General features: G+C 43.1%; 1 protein-coding gene across 9 annotated transcripts in view; it reads left to right on the forward strand.

The window, feature by feature from the left end:
- LOC115119788 (transcription factor COE3-like) overlaps window positions 1-25148 on the forward strand; it is a 114776-nt gene extending 89628 nt beyond the window's left edge. For 2 of the 9 annotated variants that reach the window (XM_065022947.1, XM_065022949.1), the window contains exons 6-10: window positions 9504-9569; window positions 14172-14349; window positions 17947-18141; window positions 18920-19117; window positions 24457-25148. In XM_065022947.1, coding sequence (XP_064879019.1) covers window positions 9504-9569; window positions 14172-14349; window positions 17947-18141; window positions 18920-19117; window positions 24457-24488 — 669 coding nt within the window. In that variant the 3' untranslated portion in view covers window positions 24489-25148. Of the gene's footprint in view, window positions 1-9503; window positions 9570-14171; window positions 14350-17943; window positions 18142-18919; window positions 19118-24456 lie in introns of all 9 variants that reach the window. The other 7 variants (XM_065022952.1, XM_065022953.1, XM_065022950.1 and 4 more) reach the window with 6 other exon arrangements.
- Window positions 25149-25434: the final 286 nt, after the last annotated feature.

Consider the following 25434-nt stretch of genomic DNA (forward strand, 5'->3'; position numbering starts at 1 on the left):
ATTATAGCCCTTTATTTGTTTCACCTTTATTTAACCAGGTAGGCTAGTTGAGAACACCTTTATTTAACCAGGTAGGCTAGTTGAGAACACCTTTATTTAACCAGGTAGGCCAGTTGAGAACACCTTTATTTAACCAGGTAGGCCAATTGAGAACACCTTTATTTAACCAGGTAGGCCAGTTGAGAACACCTTTATTTAACCAGGTAGGCTAGTTATTTAACCAGGTAGGCTAGTTGAGAACACCTTTATTTAACCAGGTAGGCTAGTTGAGAACACCTTTATTTAACCAGGTAGGCTAGTTGAGAACACCTTTATTTAACCAGGTATGCCAGTTGAGAACACCTTTATTTAACCAGGTAGGCTAGTTGAGAACACCTTTATTTAACCAGGTAGGCCAGTTGAGAACACCTTTATTTAACCAGGTAGGCCAGTTGAGAACACCTTTATTTAACCAGGTAGGCTAGTTGAGAACACCTTTATTTAACCAGGTAGGCTAGTTGAGAACACCTTTATTTAACCAGGTAGGCTAGTTGAGAACACCTTTATTTAACCAGGTAGGCTAGTTGAGAACACCTTTATTTAAACTGGTAGGCTAGTTGAGAACACCTTTATTTAACCAGGTAGGCTAGTTGACCTTTATTTAACACCTAGTTACCTTTATTTAACCAGGTAGGCTAGTTGAGAACACCTTTATTTAACCAGGTAGGCTAGTTGAGAACACCTTTATTTAACCAGGTAGGCTAGTTGAGAACACCTTTATTTAACCAGGTAGGCTAGTTGAGAACACCTTTATTTAACCAGGTAGGCTAGTTGAGAACACCTTTATTTAACCAGGTAGGCCAGTTGAGAACACCTTTATTTAAACAGGTAGGCAAGTTGAGAACACCTTTATTTAAACAGGTAGGCAAGTTGAGAACAATTTATCATTTACAACTGCGACCTGGCCAAGATAAAGCAAAGCAGTGCGACACAAACAACGACACAGAGTTTTAATTCCACCAGAGTTTTGTTTCGTTTTGTCTCAGCGGAGGAGAGAAATATCTACGCAGAATTTTCTTATTTCAGTAAACGCTTTAAACTATCTCTTGTTACCAATAAAAAGGTTGCCTGGGCAACGTTGCTCCGTTCACACCTCTGTCCCTCTCAGAGCACCCTGTCTCTCCGTTTGGACGTGTTTATACCACATATGAGATGTAGTCCTAACACCCCCCCCCCCCCAAAAAAAATCGAACATGCGAACAATCCAGGAAATACACCTCTTTCCACTTTCGCAAATAACGTTGTCGGCCTCTTAGCGTTCAGGTGAGAGGGAATTTAGATAGCCTTACTCACGCACCGCTCAGGACCCCCCCCCCCTTCATGAGACGATGGCAGAAACAGAGATGGAATCTAGCAGTTTCAATAAAACAAACATAAATATTTGATTTGCCCTTCTAATGGACCTCGATGTGGGGTTCTGCAGCATGTAAATGAAAGCGTCGGGTGATTCATCATGGTTAAGCCAGCCGTCTCAGCGCTCTGCGGCCCCCGGTCAGAGCAACGCTCCTCGTCGCGTAAAAGCAGCAATTGACCCCTTCTATATATTCTGAATGAGAAGAGTAATGGAATGAAAGAACATCAGCGTTAGATGTTGCAGAAAGTGGAGAATGAAGGGAGAGAGAAGGGAGAGCGGGAGAAAGGAAAAAGAAAGGAGAGAGAGGAGAGAGAATGAAGGGAGAGAGGTGAGGGAAAGGGAGAGAGAAAAGAGGGAGAGAGGAGAGAGAGGAGAGAGAGAGGGGAGAGAGGAGAGAGAGGAGAGAGAGAGAAGGAGAGAGAGAGAGAAATGAGAGAGGGAGAGAGAGAGAGCGAGAGAGAGAGAAAGGAGCGAGAGAGGAGAGAGAGGAGAGAGAGAGGGGAGAGAGGAGAGAGAGGAGAGAGAGAGAAGGAGAGAGAGAGAGAAATGAGAGAGGGAGAGAGAGAGAGTGAGAGAGAGAGAAATGAGGGAGAGAGGAGAGAGAGAGGGGAGAGAGGAGAGAGAGGAGAGAGAGAGCGAGAGAGAGAGAAAGGAGCGAGAGAGGATAGAGAGGAGAGAGAGGAGAGAGAGAGGGGAGAGAGGAGAGAGAGGAGAGAGAGCGAAGGAGAGAGAGAGAGAAATGAGAGAGGGAGAGAGAGAGAGCGAGAGAGAGAGAAAGGAGCGAGAGAGGAGAGAGAGAGAGAGAGGAGAGAGAGAGAAGGAGAGAGAGGAGAGAGAGAGAGAGAGAAAGGAGCGAGAGAGAGAGAAAGGAGCGAGAGAGGAGAGAGTGCTAGGTGATGAAATAATGGGGCAGGGTAGAGGGTGTTTGAATGTAAAGTGTATATTAACATTGAGGCAAAGCGTCAGACTAGCTGCCATCTACCTCTATTAGCTTCACCCCACAGTTAATAATATTACCACATCATTGATTTTCCTACCCCCCCCCCCCATAGAGATCATTAATACACATAGTTTGATGAGTGATTGTGATGCGACAGAAAACCATTATGGTGAGCTTTGTATTGGCCTTGACCAATCACAGACCACGTTGCTGCTTCATACTATACATCCTGTACAGAGAGCCTGAATGGGAGTTCACCTCCCTAGTTTGGGTAACATTAAACACTGATCCAATGAGAGAGGAGCACACACATCCACATGGATACATAACCATCCAGAGAGGAGCACACACATCCACATGGATATATAACCATCCAGAGAGGACCACACACATCCACATGGATATATAACCATCCAGAGAGGACACATCCACATGGATATATAACCATCCACATGGATATATAACCATCCAGAGAGGAGCACACACATCCACATGGATATATAACCATCCAGAGAGGAGCACACACATCCACATGGATATATAACCATCCAGAGAGGAGGACACACATCCACATGGATATATAACCATCCAGAGAGGAGCACACACATCCACATGGATATATAACCATCCAGAGAGGACCACACACATCCACATGGATATATAACCATCCAGAGAGGACCACACACATCCACATGGATATATAACCATCCAGAGAGGAGCACACACATCCACATGGATATATAACCATCCAGAGAGGAGCACACACATCCACATGGATATATAACCATCCAGAGAGGACCACACACATCCACATGGATATATAACCATCCAGAGAGGACCACACACATCCACATGGATATATAACCATCCAGAGAGGAGCACACACATCCACATGGATATATAACCATCCAGAGAGGACCACACACATCCACATGGATATATAACCATCCAGAGAGGAGCACACACATCCACATGGATATATAACCATCCAGAGAGGAGCACACACATCCACATGGATATATAACCATCCAGAGAGGAGCACACACATCCACATGGATATATAACCATCCAGAGAGGAGGCAATAACTAGGAGCTGTCATGTGATACGGAAGAAGATTGCAAAAGGGGGGGGGGGGGACTGGTGAATCCTCACTCTCTTTTTTGGGGGGGGGGGGACTTGTTTGAAAACGGTGTAGTCTGTCCTGGTTGCACTGGAACAGAAACAGAGGACTTGATGATACTATTACGGCCTGATACATCCACAAACTCCTTTGTCAAAATCATCTAGTGGTAACCTAGCTTCAAAATCCTCTAGTGGGAACCTAGCTTCAAAATCATCTAGTGGTAACCTAGCTTCAAAATCATCTAGTGGTAACCTAGCTTCAAAATCATCTAGTGGTAACCTAGCTTCAAAATCATCTAGTGGTAACCTAGCTTCAAGATCATCTAGTGGTAACCTAGCTTCAAGATCATCTAGTGGTAACCTAGCTTCAAAATCATCTAGTGGTAACCTAGCTTCAAAATCATCTAGTGGTAACCTAGCTTCAAAATCATCTAGTGGTAACCTAGCTTCAAGATCATCTAGTGGTAACCTAGCTTCAAGATCATCTAGTGGTAACCTAGCTTCAAAATCATCTAGTGGTAACCTAGCTTCAAAATCATCTAGTGGTAACCTAGAAATCATCTAGTGGTAACCTAGCTTCAAGATCATCTAGTGGTAACCTAGCTTCAAGATCATCTAGTAGTAACCTAGCTTCAAAATCATCTAGTGGTAACCTAGCTTCAAAATCATCTAGTGGTAACCTAGCTTCAAAATCATCTAGTGGTAACCTAGCTTCAAAATCATCTAGTGGTAACCTAGCTTCAAAATCATCTAGTGGTAACCTAGCTTCAAAATCATCTAGTGGTAACCTAGCTTCAAAATCATCTAGTGGTAACCTAGCTTCAAAATCATCTAGTGGTAACCTAGCTTCAAAATCATCTAGTGGTAACCTAGCTTCAAAATCATCTAGTGGTAACTTAGCTTCAAAATCATCTAGTGGTAACCTAGCTTCAAGATCATCTAGTGGTAACCTAGCTTCAAAATCATCTAGTGGTAACCTAGCTTCAAAATCATCTAGTGGTAACCTAGCTTCAAAATCATCTAGTGGTAACCTAGCTTCAAAATCATCTAGTGGTAACCTAGCTTCAAAATCATCTAGTGGTAACCTAGCTTCAAAATCATCTAGTGGTAACCTAGCTTCAAGATCATCTAGTGGTAACTTAGCTTCAAAATCATCTAGTGGTAACCTAGCTTCAAAATCATCTAGTGGTAACCTAGCTTCAAAATCATCTAGTGGTAACCTAGCTTCAAAATCATCTAGTGGTAACCTAGCTTCAAAATCATCTAGTGGTAACCTAGCTTATTTTCCGCTAGCAGAATTAAAGGCATCACCAGCACCTATCCCCCTTGGTTGTTTTCGTTTTCGTTTCACTTGGCAAACACAAATCCAAATCCATTTAAATTCCTTTTCAATCTCCATACACGAGATATTGTATTATTTTATTGGGAATGCGTCCATGTCGAGCCATTACACATATGCATTTAAAATTCATCTTCTTTTTGTCTGGTTGCTACATCTACTGCACCTGCTCAAATGTATTCATAACCAGAGGCAAGAACTAACAGAATAATTGCTTTACAGTTTTATAATGACATAATCACCTGGAGGCACATCACCTTGGTTACCTTCCTTAACGGAGATGATATGTACTCCTCAAGATAGTCGAGTGCGAGGATAATCAGTACCACATCCCCCCCTTCCCCCTCCCCACTATTTAAATGGCTTGTCGTCCGTGGGCATAACAATGAACACTTGTAATAATAACACTATCACAGTTATCATGAAACAAGCTCTGAGTTCACGTTGAGCTTTTAATAGTTCCCGTTTAACCCAGACTCTGTAAACGTCCCTGTGAAAAAACGGGGGGAAGTCAATTACACTTATCGTCTTTGACACTTTTCTGAATTTACATTGAAATGCACCTCGAACAGCCATTCGCTCTGTTAATCATATTCACAGCATGAGTCTCTTTGCATGAGTGGGGCCGCGGCGGAACAAAACAAACACAACCAACTCATTCAAAGCACCCTTGACTGATTGGGTTTACGTTCTTCTGGCTTCTCACCGTGCAATATGATCAGCACTTAAACGCAGCCCTGCAAATCAGGTTCATTAGTTAAAGACGCTATGCGGTAAATGACAGATTAAAGATGAGAGGTTATTTTCCTGAACCCATCCTGATGTTTCCTCCTACAACAGAGTAACATATGGACAAGTAGTGGAGGGGTGAGACGCAGCATTTCCTGTTTCGCCGGAATGAGAAATGGCTTGTGTATAATGTGGCAGTTTTAATTGTGATAATCGTCGCTCAAAATGGGGAGGCATGTAAAAACTCTTGTGATATGACGGAAGAGATTATGAGTCATTATTAACGAGGCAGGAAAACACTTTATCTTCTTCTCAGAGAGAGAGAGAGAGAGAGAGAGAGAGAGAGAGAGAGAGAGAGAGAGAGAGAGAGAGAGAGAGAGAGACAGAGAGAGAGAGAGAGACAGAGAGAGAGAGACAGAGAGAGAGAGAGAGAGAGAGAGAGAGAGCGAGAGAGAGAGAGAGGGAGAGAGAGAGAGACACACAGAGAGAGAGAGAGAGAGCAGCCTGGGTTGATGAGAGTAGATTAAGACAGCTGGCCCAGTCATTGATTGTACCTGCCTCATGACAAGTGTAATTCTTTATTTGTATGCAAACTAGATGCATGCAACATCAAGCATAGACACCAATTTCAGAGGTAAATGCTCATTTTAAGAGCCATCCATCCGGCAATTTCCTGGTTTAGACGACCGGGTGTATAAAACGTATTGAGCTACACAAGAAACCCTGTCTCCTGTCATTAATCTGGATCAATAAAGGATTCAACGTGGTGTATGTTGTTCTGAATGACACACCAATCCAACCACGATCAGGGTCTCCGTGGTAACACAGCGTTCTTCTGAAAACAAGCAGTCTACATTTTACAATCCAACCACGATCAGGGTCTCCGTGGTCACACAGCGTTCTTCTGAAAACAAGCAGTCTACATTTTACAAGCCAACCACGATCAGGATCTCCGTGGTAACACAACGTTCTTCTGAAAACAAGCAGTCTACATTTACAATCCAACCACGATCAGGGTCTCCGTGGTCACACCAACGTTCTTCTGAAAACAAGCAGTCTACATTTTACAATCCAACCACGATCAGGGTCTCCGTGGTAACACAGCGTTCTTCTGAAAACAAGCAGTCTACATTTTACAATCCAACCACGATCAGGGTCTCCGTGGTAACACAGTGTTCTTCTGAAAACAAGCAGTCTACATTTTACAAGCCAACCACGATCAGGGTCTCCGTGGTAACACAGCGTTCTTCTGAAAACAAGCAGTCTACATTTTACAATCCAACCACGATGAGGGTCTCCGTGGTAACACAGAGTTCTTCTGAAAACAAGCAGTCTACATTTTACAATCCAACCACGATCAGGGTCTCCGTGGTCACACAGCGTTCTTCTGAAAACAAGCAGTCTACATTTACAATCCAACCACGATCAGGGTCTCCGTGGTCACACAGCGTTCTTCTGAAAACAAGCATTCTACATTTTACAATCCAACCACGATCAGGGTCTCCGTGGTCACACCAGCGTTCTTCTGAAAACAAGCAGTCTACATTTACAATCCAACCACAATCAGGGTCTCCGTGGTAACACAGCGTTCTTCTGAAAACAAGCAGTCTACATTTTACAATCCAACCACGATCAGGGTCTCCGTGGTCACACACCTGATTTAAACGTTCTTGAAAAAACAATCCAACCACGATCAGGGTCTCCGTGGTCACACCAGCGTTCTTCTGAAAACAAGCAGTCTACCTGTACATTGAGTCTACCAGTCTGCCGCCTGTCGTTATTTATACAGTGATGTTTGCCGTGGTTATTTGCTGTGATCTGACGAAGCTTTGTGTGGTGGGGAACAAGACAGAATAGTTCATGTATATCGATGGTACCTGCCGAAAGAGGTCTTTTCAATGGGATTTTCAACAAGACTTTCATTGGACTATTTGATTAAATTAACACTATCTACACCTTTCCACTCAACAAAATAATAAGCTAAGTATCCCAAGAATACTGATTTAGTTCTTATTTTTTTCGGCGCTTTGAAAACAACAACCAGCCCAAACCGAGAGGAATTGTCTGAAGCTTCTCAGTGTTGTATTGTTGACACTTGGCAAGACGTATTCTCATTTCGGTCGGGGGCCTTAAAGCAGCAGGTCAATCCGTGTTGTTATAAAGTAGAGGTGGAGGCATGCAGACATGGATAAGACAGGGTCCTGTGCATCCCACGTCCCTGGGCACTGGCACTCATCGCTGGCTGGATGGGAAGTCATTTATGAAGTCCTCTACAACAGGCAGTGAAAGAGGTTAATTGAAAAATGTCGTAATGTCATTATGAAAGAACTAGATTAACCCAAGCTAATTCACTTTATTGTTGGGAAGAAAGAAGAATGAGCATTGAACTCTCTTGCAAATGTGGGGCTTGAATTAGGGGTGAGATGTTGTCTTTAAGGCCTCTGCCAGTTTAATTAAGATATGGAAAATGACTCATTGTTCTATGCCACTAAAGTGCTGGGAATTAGCAGCCGAATGCAGAGCCTGGCCGCCTTTCATATCGGGCAACGTGTGTTTGTTTGTTAAATACCCAGCAGCATAAAAAACTCATTTAGCATTAAGGTTGGAGTCTATTGGAACTACTTAACAGTCTGGCAGCCCTCTGATGTGTAACTGAGCCTAATAAAATGGGTTAGATTAAAAACCCTTTATGTTGGTTATTAGAATCCTTATCAGAACTGGTACAGTAGTAGGTTATGTACAGTACCTACTAGACTAGCCAACTTCCTTAAACAATGAATTTGCAAAAAAAAGTTTTTAATTTTTTTTATCCACATTGAATAAAAATGTAAACACAACAGTGTAAAGTGTTGGTCCCGTGTTTCAGAAGCTGTAATAAAATATCCCCGGAATGTTCCTGATACGTTCGACAAAAGCTTATTTCTCTCTATATGTGTTTTACATCCCTGTTAGTGAGCATTTCTCCTTTGTCAAGATAATCCATCCACCTGACATGTGTGGCAAATCAAGAAGCTGTTTAAACAGCATGATCATTACACAGGTGCACCTTGTGCTGGGGACAATAAGAAGCGACTCTAAAATGTGCAGTTTTTGTCACACAACACAATGCCACAGTCTACAATTTTGAGGGAGCGTGCAAATTAGCATGTTCATAGGTTAATTTCTCTACCATAAGCCGCCTCCAACCGCGGACTACATGTATGGCTCTGTGTGGGCGAGCGGTATACTGATGTCAGCGTTGTGAACAGAGAGCTCCCATGGTGGCGGTGGGGTTATGGTGAGGGCAGGCATAAGCTACGGACAACAAACACAACAGGATTTTTATCGATGGCAATTTGAATACACCAAAGAGACAAGATCCTGAGAACCATTTACTTGAAATGACTGATTTCCTTCTATGAACCGTAACTCAGTAAAACCTTTTGAAATTGTTGCATGTCGCTCTGGATAAGAGCGTCTGCTAAATGACTTAAATGTAAATGTAAATGTTACGTTTATATTTTTTTAATTCAGTATATTTAACCTTTATCTAACCGGAGAGTCCAGTTGTATATTTAACCTTTATCTAACCGGAGAGTCCAGTTGTATATTTAACCTTTATCTAACCGGAGAGTCCAGTTGTATATTTAACCTTTATCTAACCGGAGAGTCCAGTTGTATATTTAACCTTTATCTAACCGGAGAGTCCAGTTGTATATTTAACCTTTATCTAACCGGAGAGTCCAGTTGTATATTTAACCTTTATCTAACCGGAGAGTCCAGTTGTATATTTAACCTTTATCTAACCGGAGAGTCCAGTTGTATATTTAACCTTTATCTAACCGGAGAGTCCAGTTGAGGTCAGGTGACCTCTTTCCAAAGGAAGACCTGGATAAAAAGATGGACTCTGAGATTGTTTGGTCGTTCTGCGTTGGTGTGTCTCTCCTTTTCCTTCCTGTGTTGTGTGTCTGACTCTGGTCTCATGTGTTTTCTCCTGTAGGAGGTGTTGCTGAAGAGAGCAGCTGACCTTGTGGAGGCTCTGTATGGGATGCCCCACAACAACCAGGTAAAGACACAGCATCCTGCGCTCTGCACAGTCTATCACATGCAGACTTCTCTCTCTCTGTGTGTCTCTCTCTCTGTGTCTCTCTCTCTCTCTCTCTCTCTGTCTCTCTCTCAGTCTCTCTCTCTCACTCTCTCTCTCTGTGTCTCTCTGTCTCTCTGTCTCTCTCTCTCTCTGTCTCTCTCTCTCAGTCTCTCTCTCTCACTCTCTCTCTGTGTCTCTCTCTCTCTGTGTCTCTCTCCCTCTCTGTGTCTCTCTGTCTCTCTCTCAGTCTCTCTCTGTCTCTCTCTCTCTCTGTCTCTCTCTCTTTGTGTACATTTGCGGTAATTAAATCAGCCCCCCTCCTCCCCCTGCAACCCTCCACTTTCCTTCTCTATTTCAAAGCCAGCTCCAGGCCATTGTACTGTATGTAGAACTGTGGTGTCATTGCTCTCGGAGAGGTTGAATATTTATTTCTCCTTCTTTCTCCCAACGTATTTATTCCTGGCTACTGCACACATCTGAGATAGAGGAGGTAATCAGTCAAAACACACACACACACACAGAGACCTATTCAAATGAGAGAATAACCTTGAACCAGGGCCAAAAGGTGCTTTCTGTAACCAATGCAAATTCCCTACAAATAAATGTATGGAGCACAGCTTTATCAGGCTCTGATGCATTCAGACGAATTGACCTAGGTAGTACTTTTTATTCTCTCCCTCTCTCTCTCTCTCTCTCTCTCTCTCTCTCTCTCTCTCTCTCTCTCTCTCTCTCTCTCTCTCTCTCTCTCTCTCTCTCTCTCTCTCTCTCTCTCTCTCTCTGTCTCTCTCTCTCTCTCTCTCTCTCTCTCTCTCTCTCTCTCTCTCTCTCCTCTCTCGCTCTGTCTCTCTCTCTCTCTCTCTCTCTCTCTCTCTCTCTCTCCAATGTTTCAGCTAAATTATGACCTTGTACTGTAGCAGTTTCAGATGACTCAGTTATACTGAAACATCCACAAATGATAGCAGTTTGAATGCACCGAGGTGTCTGTTTAAACTACTGGCACACAGCTCGGACACCCATGCATATCCCACAAGACATGCCACCAAAGGTCTCTTTACAGTCCCCAAGTCCGGAACAGACTATGGGAGGCATACAGTACTACATAGAGCCATGACTACACGGTACTCTATTCCACAGTACTACATAGAGCCATGACTACACGGTACTCTATTCCACAGTACTACATAGAGCCATGACTACATGGAACTCTATTCCACAGTACTACATAGAGCCATGACTACATAGAACTCTATTCCACAGTACTACATAGAGCCATGACTACATGGAACTCTATTCCACAGTACTACATAGAGCCATGACTACATGGAACTCTATTCCACAGTACTACATAGAGCCATGACTACACGGTACTCTATTCCACAGTACTACATAGAGCCATGACTACATGGAACTCTATTCCACAGTACTACATAGAGCCATGACTACACGGTACTCTATTCCACAGTACTACATAGAGCCATGACTACATGGAACTCTATTCCACAGTACTACATAGAGCCATGACTACACGGAACTCTATTCCACAGTACTACATAGAGCCATGACTACATGGAACTCTATTCCACAGTACTACATAGAGCCATGACTACATGGAACTCTATTCCACAGTACTACATAGAGCCATGACTACATGGAACTCTATTCCACAGTACTACATAGAGCCATGACTACATGGAACTCTATTCCACAGTACTACATAGAGCCATGACTACATAGAACTCTATTCCACAGTACTACATAGAGCCATGACTACATGGAACTCTATTCCACAGTACTACATAGAGTACTACATGCCATGAACTCTATTCCACAGTACTACATAGAGCCATGACTACATGGAACTCTATTCCACAGTACTACATAGAGCCATGACTACATGGAACTCTATTCCACAGTACTACATAGAGCCATGACTACATGGAACTCTATTCCACAGTACTACATAGAGCCATGACTACATGGAACTCTATTCCACAGTACTACATAGAGCCATGACTACATAGAACTCTATTCCACAGTACTACATAGAGCCATGACTACATGGAACTATTCTATTCCACAGTACTACATAGAGCCATGACTACATGGAACTCTATTCCACAGTACTACATAGAGCCATGACTACATCCACAGAACTCTATTCCACAGTACTACATAGAGCCATGACTACATAGAACTCTATTCCACAGTACTACATAGAGCCATGACTACATAGAACTCTATTCCACAGTACTACATAGAGCCATGACTACATAGAACTCTATTCCACAGTACTACATAGAGCCATTACATAGAACTCTATTCCACAGTACTACATAGAGCCATGACTACATGGAACTCTATTCCACAGTACTACATAGAGCCATGACTACATAGAACTCTATTCCACAGTACTACATAGAGCCATGATTACATGGAACTCTATTCCACAGTACTACATAGAGCCATGACTACATAGAACTCTATTCCACAGTACTACATAGAGCCATGACTACATGGAACTCTATAGAACTCTATTCCACAGTACTACATAGAGCCATGACTACATGGAACTCTATTCCACAGTACTACATAGAGCCATGACTACATAGAACTCTATTCCACAGTACTACATAGAGCCATGACTACATGGAACTCTATTCCACAGTACTACATAGAGCCATGACTACATGGAACTCTATTCCACAGTACTACATAGAGCCATGACTCCATGGAACTCTATTCCACAGTACTACATAGAGCCATGACTACATGGAACTCTATTCCACAGTACTACATAGAGCCATGACTACATGGAACTCTATTCCACAGTACTACATAGAGCCATGACTACATGGAACTCTATTCCACAGTACTACATAGAGCCATGACTACATAGAACTCTATTCCACAGTACTACATAGAGCCATGACTACATAGAACTCTATTCCACAGTACTACATAGAGCCATGACTACATAGAACTCTATTCCACAGTACTACATAGAGCCATGACTACATAGAACTCTATTCCACAGTACTACATAGAGCCATGACTACATAGAACTCTATTCCACAGTACTACATAGAGCCATGACTACATAGAACTCTATTCCACAGTACTACATAGAGCCATGACTACATGGAACTCTATTCCACAGTACTACATAGAGCCATGACTACATAGAACTCTATTCCACAGTACTACATAGAGCCATGACTACATGGAACTCTATTCCACAGTACTACATAGAGCCATGACTACATAGAACTCTATTCCACAGTACTACATAGAGCCATGACTACATGGAACTCTATTCCACAGTACTACATAGAGCCATGACTACATGGAACTCTATTCCACAGTACTACATAGAGCCATGACTACATAGAACTCTATTCCACAGTACTACATAGAGCCATGACTACATGGAACTCTATTCCACAGTACTACATAGAGCCATGACTACATGGAACTCTATTCCACAGTACTACATAGAGCCATGACTACATGGAACTCTATTCCACAGTACTACATAGAGCCATGACTACATGGAACTCTATTCCACAGTACTACAGCACGCACGCACGCACGCACGCACGCACGCACACACACACACACACACACACACACACACACACACACACACACACACACACACACACACACACACACACACACACGTACACATGGATTTTGTGTTGTAGATATGTGTTAGTATAGTAGGTGCCTGAGGGCACGCACTTAATGTGTTGTGAATTCTGTTGTGAATGTATTGTAATGTTTAAAAAAAACTGTATAAACTGCCTTAATTTTGCTGGACACCAGGAAGAGTAGCTGCTGCCTTGACAGGAACTAATGGGGATCCATAATAAACTCCAGGAAGAGTAGCTGCTGCCTTGGCAGGAACTAATGGGGATCCATAATAAACCCCAGGAAGAGTAGCTGCTGCCTTGGCAGGAACTAATGGGGATCCATAATAAACCCCAGGAAGAGTAGCTGCTGCCTTGGCAGGAACTAATGGGGATCCATAATAAACCCCAGGAAGAGTAGCTGCTGCCTTGGCAGGAACTAATGGGGAACCATAATAAACCCCAGGAAGAGTAGCTGCTGGGATCCATAATAAACCCCAGGAAGAGTAGCTGCTGGGGTCCATAATAAACCCCAGGAAGAGTAGCTGCTGGGGTCCATAATAAACCCCAGGAAGAGTAGCTGCTGGGATCCATAATAAACCCCAGGAAGAGTAGCTGCTGGGATCCATAATAAACCCCAGGAAGAGTATCTGCTGGGATCCATAATAAACCCCAGGAAGAGTAGCTGCTGGGATCCATAATAAACCCCAGGAAGAGTAGCTGCAGGGATCCATAATAAACCCCAGGAAGAGTAGATGCTGGGATCCATAATAAACCCCAGGAAGAGTAGCTGCTGGGGTCCATAATAAACACAACTACCATTACTGTAATTACTGTAACCTTCATATCTGCGTATGTGTTCAAATACACAAGGTCACAATGAGACTAAATGTTTAAATATTAAAGTCATATATATGGATCCTTTGTAACGCGTCCTCTCCTCTACTTTCAGGAGATCATCCTGAAGCGAGCGGCCGACATCGCCGAGGCCCTGTACAGCGTCCCGCGTAACCACAACCAGATCCCCTCACTGGGAAACACGGCGTCGCACGGCGGCATGATGGGGGTGAACTCGTTCGGCAGCCAGCTCGCCGTCAACGTCTCAGAAACATCACAGGGTAATGACCAGGGTATGTGGCCATGGGGACCTCCCAAATGGCTCCCTATGCCCTGCATAGTGCACTACCTAGGGGAAAGTCGTGCACTATATAGGGAAAGTAGTGCACTACATTGGGGAAAGTTGTGCACTATATAGGGAAAGTAGTGCACTATATAGGGAAAGTAGTGCACTACATTGGGGAAAGTCGTGCACTATATAGGGAAAGTAGTGCACTACATTGCTAAAGTAGATCACTATATAGGTAAAGTATTGCACTACATTGGTAAAGTAGTGCACTACATTGGTAAAGTAGTGCACTACATTGGTAAAATAGTGCACTACATTGGTAAAGTAGTGCACTACATTGGTAAAGTAGTGCACTACATTGGTAAAGTAGTGCACTATATAGGGAAAGTAGTGCACTACATTGGTAAAGTAGTGCACTATATAGGGAAAGTAGTGCACTACATTGGTAAAGTAGTGCACTATATAGTGAATAGGGTGCCATTTGGGACGCGCACCATGAGTGAAGATAAGCTGCCGACAACAACTAATCTAGCTTTACCCTTTAATATTAAAGCTGCCGACAACAACTAATCTAGCTTTACCCTTTAAATATTACCTGGCCGGCTCTGACTCTCTGCTTGCTGCTTCTCTATCTTCTCTTGCTGGATCTTATAACTGATCCCTGGGGGCTTGACGCTGTTACTGCCTCCCCTGTTCTGTTTGCCTGCCTGGCTCGGCTGGGAATGACCCGCCGACCCACCCAACGCTCGCAACTATTCACTTAGCAGCCGCCTGGGATGATCATACTTAATAATATCTCTTCTGTGTTGCCACTGCTAAGGTCAGTGTTGACATCTGTTCTGTGTTGCCACTGCTAAGGTCAGTGTTGACATCTGCTCTGTGTTGCCACTGCTAAGGTCAGTGTTGACATCTGCTCTGTGTTGCCACAGCTAAGGTCAGTGTTGACTTCTGTTCTGTGTTGCCACAGCTAAGGTCAGTGTTGACATCTGCTCTGTGTTGCCACAGCTAAGGTCAGTGTTGACTTCTGTTCTGTGTTGCCACTGCTAAGGTCAGTGTTGACTTCTGTTCTGTGTTGCCACTGCTAAGGTCAGTGTTGACATCTGTTCTGTGTTGCCACAGCTAAGGTCAGTGTTGACATCTGTTCTGTGTTGCCACAGCTAAGGTCAGTGTTGACATCTGTTCTGTGTTGCCACAGCTAAAGGTCAGTGTTGACATCTGTTCTGTGTTGCCACAGCTAAGGTCAGTGTTGACATCTGTTCTGTGTTGCCACAGCTAAGGTCAGTGTTGACATCTGTTCTGTGTTGCCACAGCTAAGGTCAGTGTTGACATCTGTTCTGTGTTGCCACTGCTAAGGTCAGTGTTGACATCTGCTCTGTGTTGCCACAGCTAAGGTCAGTGTTGACATCTGTTCTGTGTTGCCACAGCTAAGGTCAGTGTTGACATCTGTTCTGTGTTGCCACAGCTAAGGTCAGTGTTGACATCTGTTCTGTGTTGCCACAGCTAAGGTCAGTGTTGACATCTGTTCTGTGTTGCCACAGCTAAGGTCAGTGTTGACATCTGTTCTGTGTTGCCACTGCTAAGGTCACTGGTAGACCTATAGTTAGCTAGATGCTAGGAGTGTACACAGGCCTTCCAGGTAGACCTATAGCTAGCTAGATGCTAGGAGTGTATACAGGTCTCACCGGTAGACCTATAGCTAGCTAGATGCTAGGAGTGTACACAGGTCTCACTGGTAGACCTATAGCTAGCTAGATGCTAGGAGTGTACACAGGTCTTCCTGGTAGACCTATAGCTAGCTAGATGCTAGGAGTGTACACAGGCCTTCCAGGTAGACCTATAGCTAGCTAGATGCTAGGAGTGTATACAGGTCTCACCGGTAGACCTATAGCTAGCTAGATGCTAGGAGAGTACACAGGTCTTCCTGGTAGACCTATAGAAATCTATGAGTGGCGCAGCGGTCTAAGGTACTGCATCACAATGCAAGAGGCGTCACTACAATCCCTGGTTTGACTCCAGGCTGTATCACATCCGGCTGTGATTGGGAGTCCCATATGGCGGTGCACAATTGGCCCAGCGTCGTCCAGGTTTGGCCAGGGTAGGCTGTCATTGGCCCGGGGTAGGCCGTCATTGGTCCGGGGTAGGCCGTCATTGTAAATAAGAATTTGTTTTTAACTGACTTGCCTTTTTCTTAAAAATAAAGGTTACATTTAAAAGCAAAAACCCATGTGGATATTATGTGATGGCTACACAGTCAATACAGACAATCCTGCATACAGGATTGGTTGTATTTACTGGTTGTATTTACTGGTTGTATTTACTGGTTGTATTTACTGGTTGCATTTACTGGTTGTATTTACTGGTTGTATTTACTGGTTGTATTTACTGGTTGTATTTACTGGTTACATTTACTGGTTGCATTTACTGGTTGCATTTACTGGTTGTATTTACTGGTTGTATTTACAGGTTGTATTTACTGGTTGTATTTACTGGTTGTCACCTGGTTGTCTTTACTGGTTGTATTTACTGGTTGCATTTACTGGTTGTATTTACTGGTTGTATTTACTGGTTGTATTTACTGGTTGTCACCTGGTTGTATTTAGTGGTTGTATTTACTGGTTGCATTTACTGGTTGTATTTACTGGTTGCATTTACTGGTTGCATTTACTGGTTGTATTTACTGGTTGTATTTACAGATTGTATTTACTGGTTGTATTTACTGGTTGTCACCTGGTTGTCTTTACTGGTTGTATTTACTGGTTGCATTTACTGGTTGTATTTACTGGTGGTATTTACTGGTTGTATTTACTGGTTGTATTTACTGGTTGTCACCTGGTTGTATTTACTGGTTGTATTTACTGGTTGCATTTACTGGTTGCATTTACTGTTTGCATTTACTGGTTGTATTTACTGGTTGCATTTACTGGTTGTATTTACTGGTTACATTTACTGGTTGCATTTACTGGTTGTATTTACTGGTTGTATTTACTGGTTGTCACCTGGTTGTCACCTGGTTGTCTATGTCTTAGGGTTTTCCTGCTGGGTTTCCGTGTGTTTCAATGAGGAGAAGCACACATCTGTGTACTTACTGGACACAAGACATAATACAGGAGTGGTGTCCGTCAGCGGGCTGATGGACACAGAGTCTTAACAACACAGTAGAACACTGTGGTCCAGCGTCAGGCTTCCCTTTAAGGTTCTGTGCTGAATAGCACTCTATTCCCTACGTCGCCAGTCAAACTCATTCCACGGAGGGTTGAGTGTCTGCGGGCATTCGCTCCTCCTTCGTAGTTGAATTAAGATCACTGATTAGTAAGGATCTCCCCTCACATGGTTGTCTAGGGCTTAATTGAAAGGAACAACTAAAAACCTGCAGACACTAGGCCCTCCATGGAATGAGTTTGACACCCCTGCCCTACATAGTGCACTACTTTTGACCAGAGCCCTATGTTCCCTATGGTCCCTATGGTCCCTGATCAAAAGCAGGGCACTAAATAAGGAATATGTCGTCACTTCGGGCATATAGTAGACTATTTATCTATAAAATAGCCTAATGTTGTGGTTCTACCTTCCCTAAGTCCTTTTCTCCCCCTCTCAACAGTAGGATACAGCCGTCAAACCAGCAGTGTGTCCCCTCGAGGCTACGTCCCCAGCAGCACACCACAACAGGCCAACTACAACACCGTTAGCAACAGCATGAACGGCTACGGCAACCCCATGTCCAATCTGGGAGTACCCAGTTCACCAGGCTTCCTCAACGGCTCCTCTGCCAACTCCCCCTACGGCAGTAAGTATCAAGGTAACGACGCACCACCTCGACTTCCTCCGTGTCTACGAGTCTGAGACGCTTAGATTTTTCTTCATTTTTTAGATTTTACTTGATTTTTGACTTGATTTTTGATTTTCTTGATTTTTGATTTTCTTTATTTTTGCCTAACCCCCCCCTGTTATTGTTGTGATTAGTGTTTGTATTATTTTGGAATGTGTGCTACTGGATAAAAGGAGGGGTGACTCTGGAGGCTAAAAACCCAAGACCCAACTTAAAAAAAAAAAAAAAATATGAATCAATCAGACTTACAAATTTACACGCAAAATAAATGGAAAAGTTTTTAAAAAATGATGACATGGTGCACGCCCCCAAAAAGAAAATGCCCCAAAAATTATAGAAGCAAATTTTTCGTGAGTGATTTTCCCCCAAGTCAAGAGTCTATTGTCAGATACCTATTATCCAGAGCGGCCGAGGCAGAACATTTCATATCACAATCCCACAAACTCCAAATATGATTTGGAATTTTTTTGCTGTTGTTATTATTATTACAAATTGGTTTCTTAGTTACGTAAATGTAATTATTTGTCGAATCCCATCTAAATTCTGATCTTTTTTTGTATTTTTATCACAATCATCTTGATGTCTCCTGATTTCTTTCCAAATCTATATATACGTTTTGATTTGAAAAGAGGCAAGGGCCTTTATCAATTCATTTAATCAAATGAATCTAAAACATCTTGATTTTTTTAATGATCTTTGCCGTGGTGAAACGCCTCTCTGATTGGTGCTTCTGTTTGCTTTATTGCAGTAGTGCCGTCGAGCCCCACCATGGCAGCCTCTTCGGTCAGCCTCTCTACAAACTGTAGCAGTACACACGGCATTTTCTCATTCTCACCTGCCAATGTCATCTCTGCAGTGAAACAAAAGAGCGCCTTTGCCCCTGTTGTAAGGCCCCAAGCTTCTCCACCACCTTCTTGCACCAGTGCAAATGGCAATGGACTTCAAGGTGAGCCGTCCTCCCCTCCTTTTACAGTGCCCTCCATAGTCATTCTGTCCTTCTGTTCTGTTCTGACTTGTTGGCCCACTGGCATCTCTCTGTTCTGTTCTGACCTGTTGGCCCACTGGCATCTCTCTGTTCTGTTCTGACCTGTTGGCCCACTGGCATCTCTCTCACCTGCCTGCCTGCCCACCTCCACCCAAAACCATGGGCAACCATGCACCGCCAGTCTGGGTTAAACGAGAGTACGAGTGGACATAGATGATATATTTGAGGATGGATGATGATTGCGTGGACGGATGGATGGATTGATGGGTACATTATGCCTGCATGTATGTGTTTATTTATTTATTTATGTATTTATTTATCAAACCATTAATGATTAAGGGAAGTTAGGAGTCTCTTGGTGGGTTACTCTCCCCCCATATATTTGTTTTGCATCAGAACACCATAGTACAGAATACCAGTACATACAGGGTTGGGGTCAATTAGGGAAGTTAGGAGTCTCTTGGTGGGTTACTCTCCCCCCATATATTTGTTTTGCATCAGAACACCATAGTATAGAATACCAATACATACAGGGTTGGGGTCAATTAGGGAAGTTAGGAGTCTCTTGGTGGGTTACTCTCCCCCCATATATTTGTTTTGCATCAGAACACCATAGTATAGAATACCAGTACATACAGGGATGGGGTCAATTCGGATTTAATTTGTAAATTGCTCTTTAATTACAATTCCATTTTTTTTCTTCATTTAATGTTTTGTTTATTTGGCCACATACCACAGAAAGCAGAATTTGAAAAATAATTGGAATTAAAGGAAGTAGATGTAATTCAATTAAATTCCATGAAATTGTAATTATTATTTAATATTTATTTCTATCACTAAAGGAATGTTCATTTTGACATCATGTATGGTTACGAATGCCATGTAGCATATGGTTGAAACATTAACAAAATAAAATAATAATAATAATAATTCTTCTAAAACTATCTTAAATAATTACAGTGGTCTGGAAATATGTAGGCCGACATTGTAAATAAGAATTTGTTCTTAACTCACTTGCCGAGTTAAATAAAGGATAAATTAAATAATCTTTTAAATATAAAATATGTATTTCCCAGAATGCATTTGATCAAACACAATCTAGTAATCTAGAAATCTTTCATGACAATGAAAAATACTGTTTGACATCTTAAAAACTAATATTTGATATCTTGCGTATATTGCTTGTTAATAAGTGGAAGATAATTTTGATAAAAGGTTTGTCAAATTAATGTCTGAGTTGAATTAGTTTGATATGCTTTGAAATGTGTATTATAATTCCTTCAGTTCAAATGATGCTTCCTGTGGGTTTGTGGCCAGTTCAAATTCAGTTCAAATTCATGGATTGAATTCACTTCAATTCTGAAACTCAGAATTGAGCCGAACCCTGAAAGCCTGATAGATACAACATGTATCCTAAGCTGAGTACTGTAATGATAAACAAACCAATCACATAAGGTCCCATAGCTGTCGTACTTCTGCATTATCCACTGCAGCCCTGGGATCCAGCCCTCTGTCACATCTAATCTGAATTGTACTTCATATGCTTTAATATTCACAACCCATCACCCCCCCTCCACCCATCACCCCCTCCACCCATCCCCCCATCCACCCATCCCTCCACCCACCCCCCCATCCACCCATCACCCCCCTCCTCCACCCATCACCCCTCCACCCATCACCCCCTCCACCCATCACCCCCCCTCCACCCATCACCCCCTCCTCCACCCATCACCCCCCTCCACCCATCACCCCCTCCTCCACCCATCACCCCCCTCCACCTATCCCCCACCCTCTTCCACTGACCCTAGTGAGCCCTTTCCAGTCCTTGGTCCTTGGTGAATAGACTCCCTGTAACTCCGACAAGCACTCCAGAACGGTATTTAAATAAAAATAATGTAGCCAGGATTAGAGATCGGCACGTTCCCAGCCCTTTGGAAAGCAACACACGTCAAACTTCCCTCTGATTTAGCTGGAGTATCGTCCTCGGTTTTCTGCTCTCGGTTAAAAGCGTACACATTTTATCCACTGTGTGTTTTTTTTGCTAGTTGTGCAGTTTAACACCAAGACAACATTACGCAACGCAACACAGTCTATATATATATATATATATATATATATATATGGCTTTTCTAATTGAGAAAAAGCAGAAACTCAACAGAAAATACAGAGGGAGTCATTGTGCAAGCAAAAACACATCAGCGTCAACCAGTTTCCAACGAAAGTGTGATTCTGGATTTTATTTTTCCTGCTCGGTGTCGAGGCCGACGTGTCGTGCTTGAAAACAGGTTTTAGTCATAGTGTGTGCATCCAATATTAATAACGCAGAGAGCTAATGAAGTGGGAAATTAAAAGTTCATGCTGTTACATGTGTACACTTATTAATATGTAGTCTGCAGAAATTAATGAGGAATGCCTTGTCATCAAGTCCAACTGGCAAACTTAAAAGCATTCCAACCATGACACCACAAATAAGTCCAAAGCACTGGAGAAACAGGCCTAATTGTTAAAGTGAGTTGAAGGACCCGAGTATATCAATCTGCTTTCTTCTGGCAGCTCATCTGTAGGATTCTCTCCCTAGCACCTGAACACTACAGTTCAGCTATAGGATACTCTCCCTAGCACCTGAACACTGCAGTTCAGCTATAGGATACTCTCCCTAGCACCTGAACACTACAGTTCAGCTATAGGAGACTCTCCCTAGCATCTGAACACTACAGTTCAGCTATAGGATACTCTCCCTAACATCTGAACACTGCAGTTCAGCTATAGGATACTCTCCCTAGCACCTGAACACTACAGTTCAGCTATAGGATACTCTCCCTAGCATCTGAACACTACAGTTCAGCTATAGGATACTCTCCCTAGCACCTGAACACTACAGTTCAGCTATAGGATACTCTCCCTAGCACCTGAACACTACAGTTCAGCTATAGGATACTCTCCCTAGCATCTGAACACTACAGTTCAGCTATAGGATACTCTCCCTAGCACCTGAACACTACAGTTCAGCTATAGGATACTCTCCCTAACATCTGAACACTACAGTTCAGCTATAGGATACTCTCCCTAGCACCTGAACACTGCAGTTCAGCTATAGGATACTCTCCCTAACATCTGAACACTACAGTTCAGCTATAGGATACTCTCCCTAGCACCTGAACACTACAGTTCAGCTATAGGATACTCTCCCTAGCACCTGAACACTACAATTCAGGGCTCCATTTAATCAGATCCACTAGCCGATATCCGCATAGCGGTTGTGTTGAAGGTGGAACTGCATTAGAGTTGTCAAATCACGAAGCGGCTCCTAAAGCGGATGTTGCCATTGGCTGTAATGAGTTGCATTAACAGAAATCCTGCTATTGGCTGTAATGAGTTGCATTAACAGAAATCCTGCTATTGGCTGTAATGAGTTGCATTAACAGAAATCCTGCTATTGGCTGTAATGAGTTGCATTAACAGAAATCCTGCTATTGGCTGTAATGAGTTGCATTAACAGAAATCCTGCTATTGGCTGTAATAAATTGCATTAACATAAATCCTGCTATTGGCTGTAATGAGTTGCATTAACATAAATCCTATGCGGCCTTGTTGACGAGTTGGAACACTGGAATGTGAGTTGTAATCGACACCTTCATTCAGGGTGTTGGAAACGCTCATTATTTTGTCGAATTATTTTTCAATTTGAGCGTGATTATTTCGGCCAACACTTTATCATCCCCACCTCCAACATGACAAATCATCCGCTATTCGGGTGTCTGCTATCGCTGGTTCATTTGATCTGATTGAATATAGGAATCAGTATATATATATACACTATATATGTCTTAGAAGTAGATGCATACCGTATATCATCATACAAATGTATAAAATCGTATTCATAACACGCAAAACTCTAGAATTTCAGATTATGTGCACCTCAGATACCTTGTGATAAGACTTAAAAAGCTGTAAAATGCAGAGACCTGCTGTATGGTAGAATGCCTTGCAGTAATGTTGGCGTAAAAAAAAACTACCAAGGATTTCAATTTGAGGGAACCTGAGAAGTGTCTGGTCCTTTGCTGGTGAGAGATAGAGAGAGACAGAGAGAGAGAGAGAGACAGAGAGAGAGAGAGAGAGAGAGAGAGAGAGAGAGAGAGAGAGAGAGAGAGAGAGAGAGAGAGAGAGAGAGAGAGACAGAGAGAGAGAGAGAGAGAGAGAGAGAGACAGAGAGAGAGAGAGAGAGAGAGAGAGAGAGAGAGAGAGACGAGAGAGAGAGAGAGACAGAGAGAGACAGAGAGAGAGAGAGACAGAGAGAGACAGAGAGATAGAGAGACACAGAGAGAGAGAGACAGAGAGACAGAGAGAGAGAGAGAGAGAGAGAGAGAGTCCTGGGTAGGGTATCTGACGTTAGCAGACGTGACCATGTTGTTTCTCAGCTGTCAGCCTGGACTGCCTCCTGGGACCTCAGGCCGCTGTTTGCCATTAACAAAACGCTAAAAGAAATATCACACATGTTGGGGAGACAGGATGCTTTTCTCCTGAAAATATCTGAAAGCTCCTCTTTTAAAAAGTGAAGTCTTTCTACTATGTCATGTTAGAAAAGCTAATTTCACTCAGGCCCCGCCACCCCACCCACTCCCCTACACCCTCTCCCACTACCCCCCACCCTCACCCCCACCCACTCCCCTACACACTATCCCACTACCCCCCACCCCCACCCACTCCCCTACACACTCTCCCACTACCCCCCCCCACCCACTCCCCTACACACTCCCCCACACCCCCACCCCCCCCCACCCACTCCCCTACACACTCTCCTACTACCCCCTACCCCCATCCACCCACTCCCCTACACACTCTCCCACTACCCCCACCCCCACCCACTACCCTACACACTCTCCCACTACCCTACACCCCCACCCACTCCCCTACACACTCTCCCACTACCCCCACCCCCATCCACTCCCCTACACACTCTCCCACTACCCCCCACCCACTCCCCTACACACTCTCCCACCCCCTACCCCCATCCACTCCCCTACACACTCTCCCACTACCCCCACCCCCCCACCCTCCCCTACACACTCTCCCACTACCCTACACCCCCACCCACTCCCCTACACACTCTCCCACTACCCTACACCCCCACCCACTCCCCTACACACTCTCCCACTACACCCCCACCCCCATCCACTCCCCCAACCCCTCCCACTATAACCATCCAACCCACTCCCCTACATTTCTGTGCATTGTATATTGCTATACGAACCGAACTGTGATGTTAAAGGTGTTTGTCTTTCCATCTCTTTATCTTCTAGGGATGTCTGGCCTCGTTGTCCCACCCATGTAAAACGAACACTCTTCTCCCCCCCCCCTGAGCACCAGTCGTCACAAAAGGGGCTGCAGGGGGACTTGTTTAGTACCTTTTAGAAGATTCTGGTTGAATCTGTGTCATCAATCATGAATAAAATCAACAACATATTCTGTTTATTCAGAGGAGAGAAAAAAAAAGACTTTTGTTTCAAAAGATTTTATTCAAACAATTATGAATTGTGACATGCAAGCCACTCTGTCATTTAACAATTTAATTTTATTGACTGATTTCTTGTCATATTTTACCATTTCTCAGTCTTGATGAATGGAAGGAAGAAAAATTGCTATTTTGTATAAAAGTGTCTGGTTTGATCTTGGCTTTGTCTAGTTGTTGCTATGTGTTGGGAGCATCTTTGAGGATGATCAATTTGATGAACAACACTGATGACAATACCTCAGAACATGTTTCTCTTTACACGATGCACAACAGTTGAGCGTCTCTATAAATGTGAATTCCTTATTTCTTTCTCTTTTTAATTTGTGGTAAAGAGAAAAGGGGGGCCAAGACAGTGTGAACACATTTACAACTGGAAATAATATGAAATATATGATTTAAAAATAAAAGTAAACATAAAAAAAAAAAACATTAACATGAAGAGGTAAATACAAAAATAATCTGATTGGCTGACAGAGGAGATTTCATCACGACGACTTACTTTATCAACAAAACAAAAATATTACGTTCTAACTTATTGTAGGTAGAAATTGTAAGTCAATGATTTTTTATATATTTTTTTGCCTTCAAAAAGCACACTAACAGAGATGAAAAGCTACTGTCTGTTGGTAAAAATAACCTACTTCCACTTCTGCAGCTTACAGTTAATAAGCAAGTGTGATCTGCAATGTTTTTCACCTGTTTTTGCTAGCACTGTATAATATTCCATTCTTAGGCTACTGTGAAGTCTATGTCTCTTGTATCAGAA

The sequence above is a fragment of the Oncorhynchus nerka genome, linkage group LG10 (genome assembly GCF_034236695.1).
Source record: "Oncorhynchus nerka isolate Pitt River linkage group LG10, Oner_Uvic_2.0, whole genome shotgun sequence".
NCBI lineage: Eukaryota > Metazoa > Chordata > Actinopteri > Salmoniformes > Salmonidae > Oncorhynchus > Oncorhynchus nerka.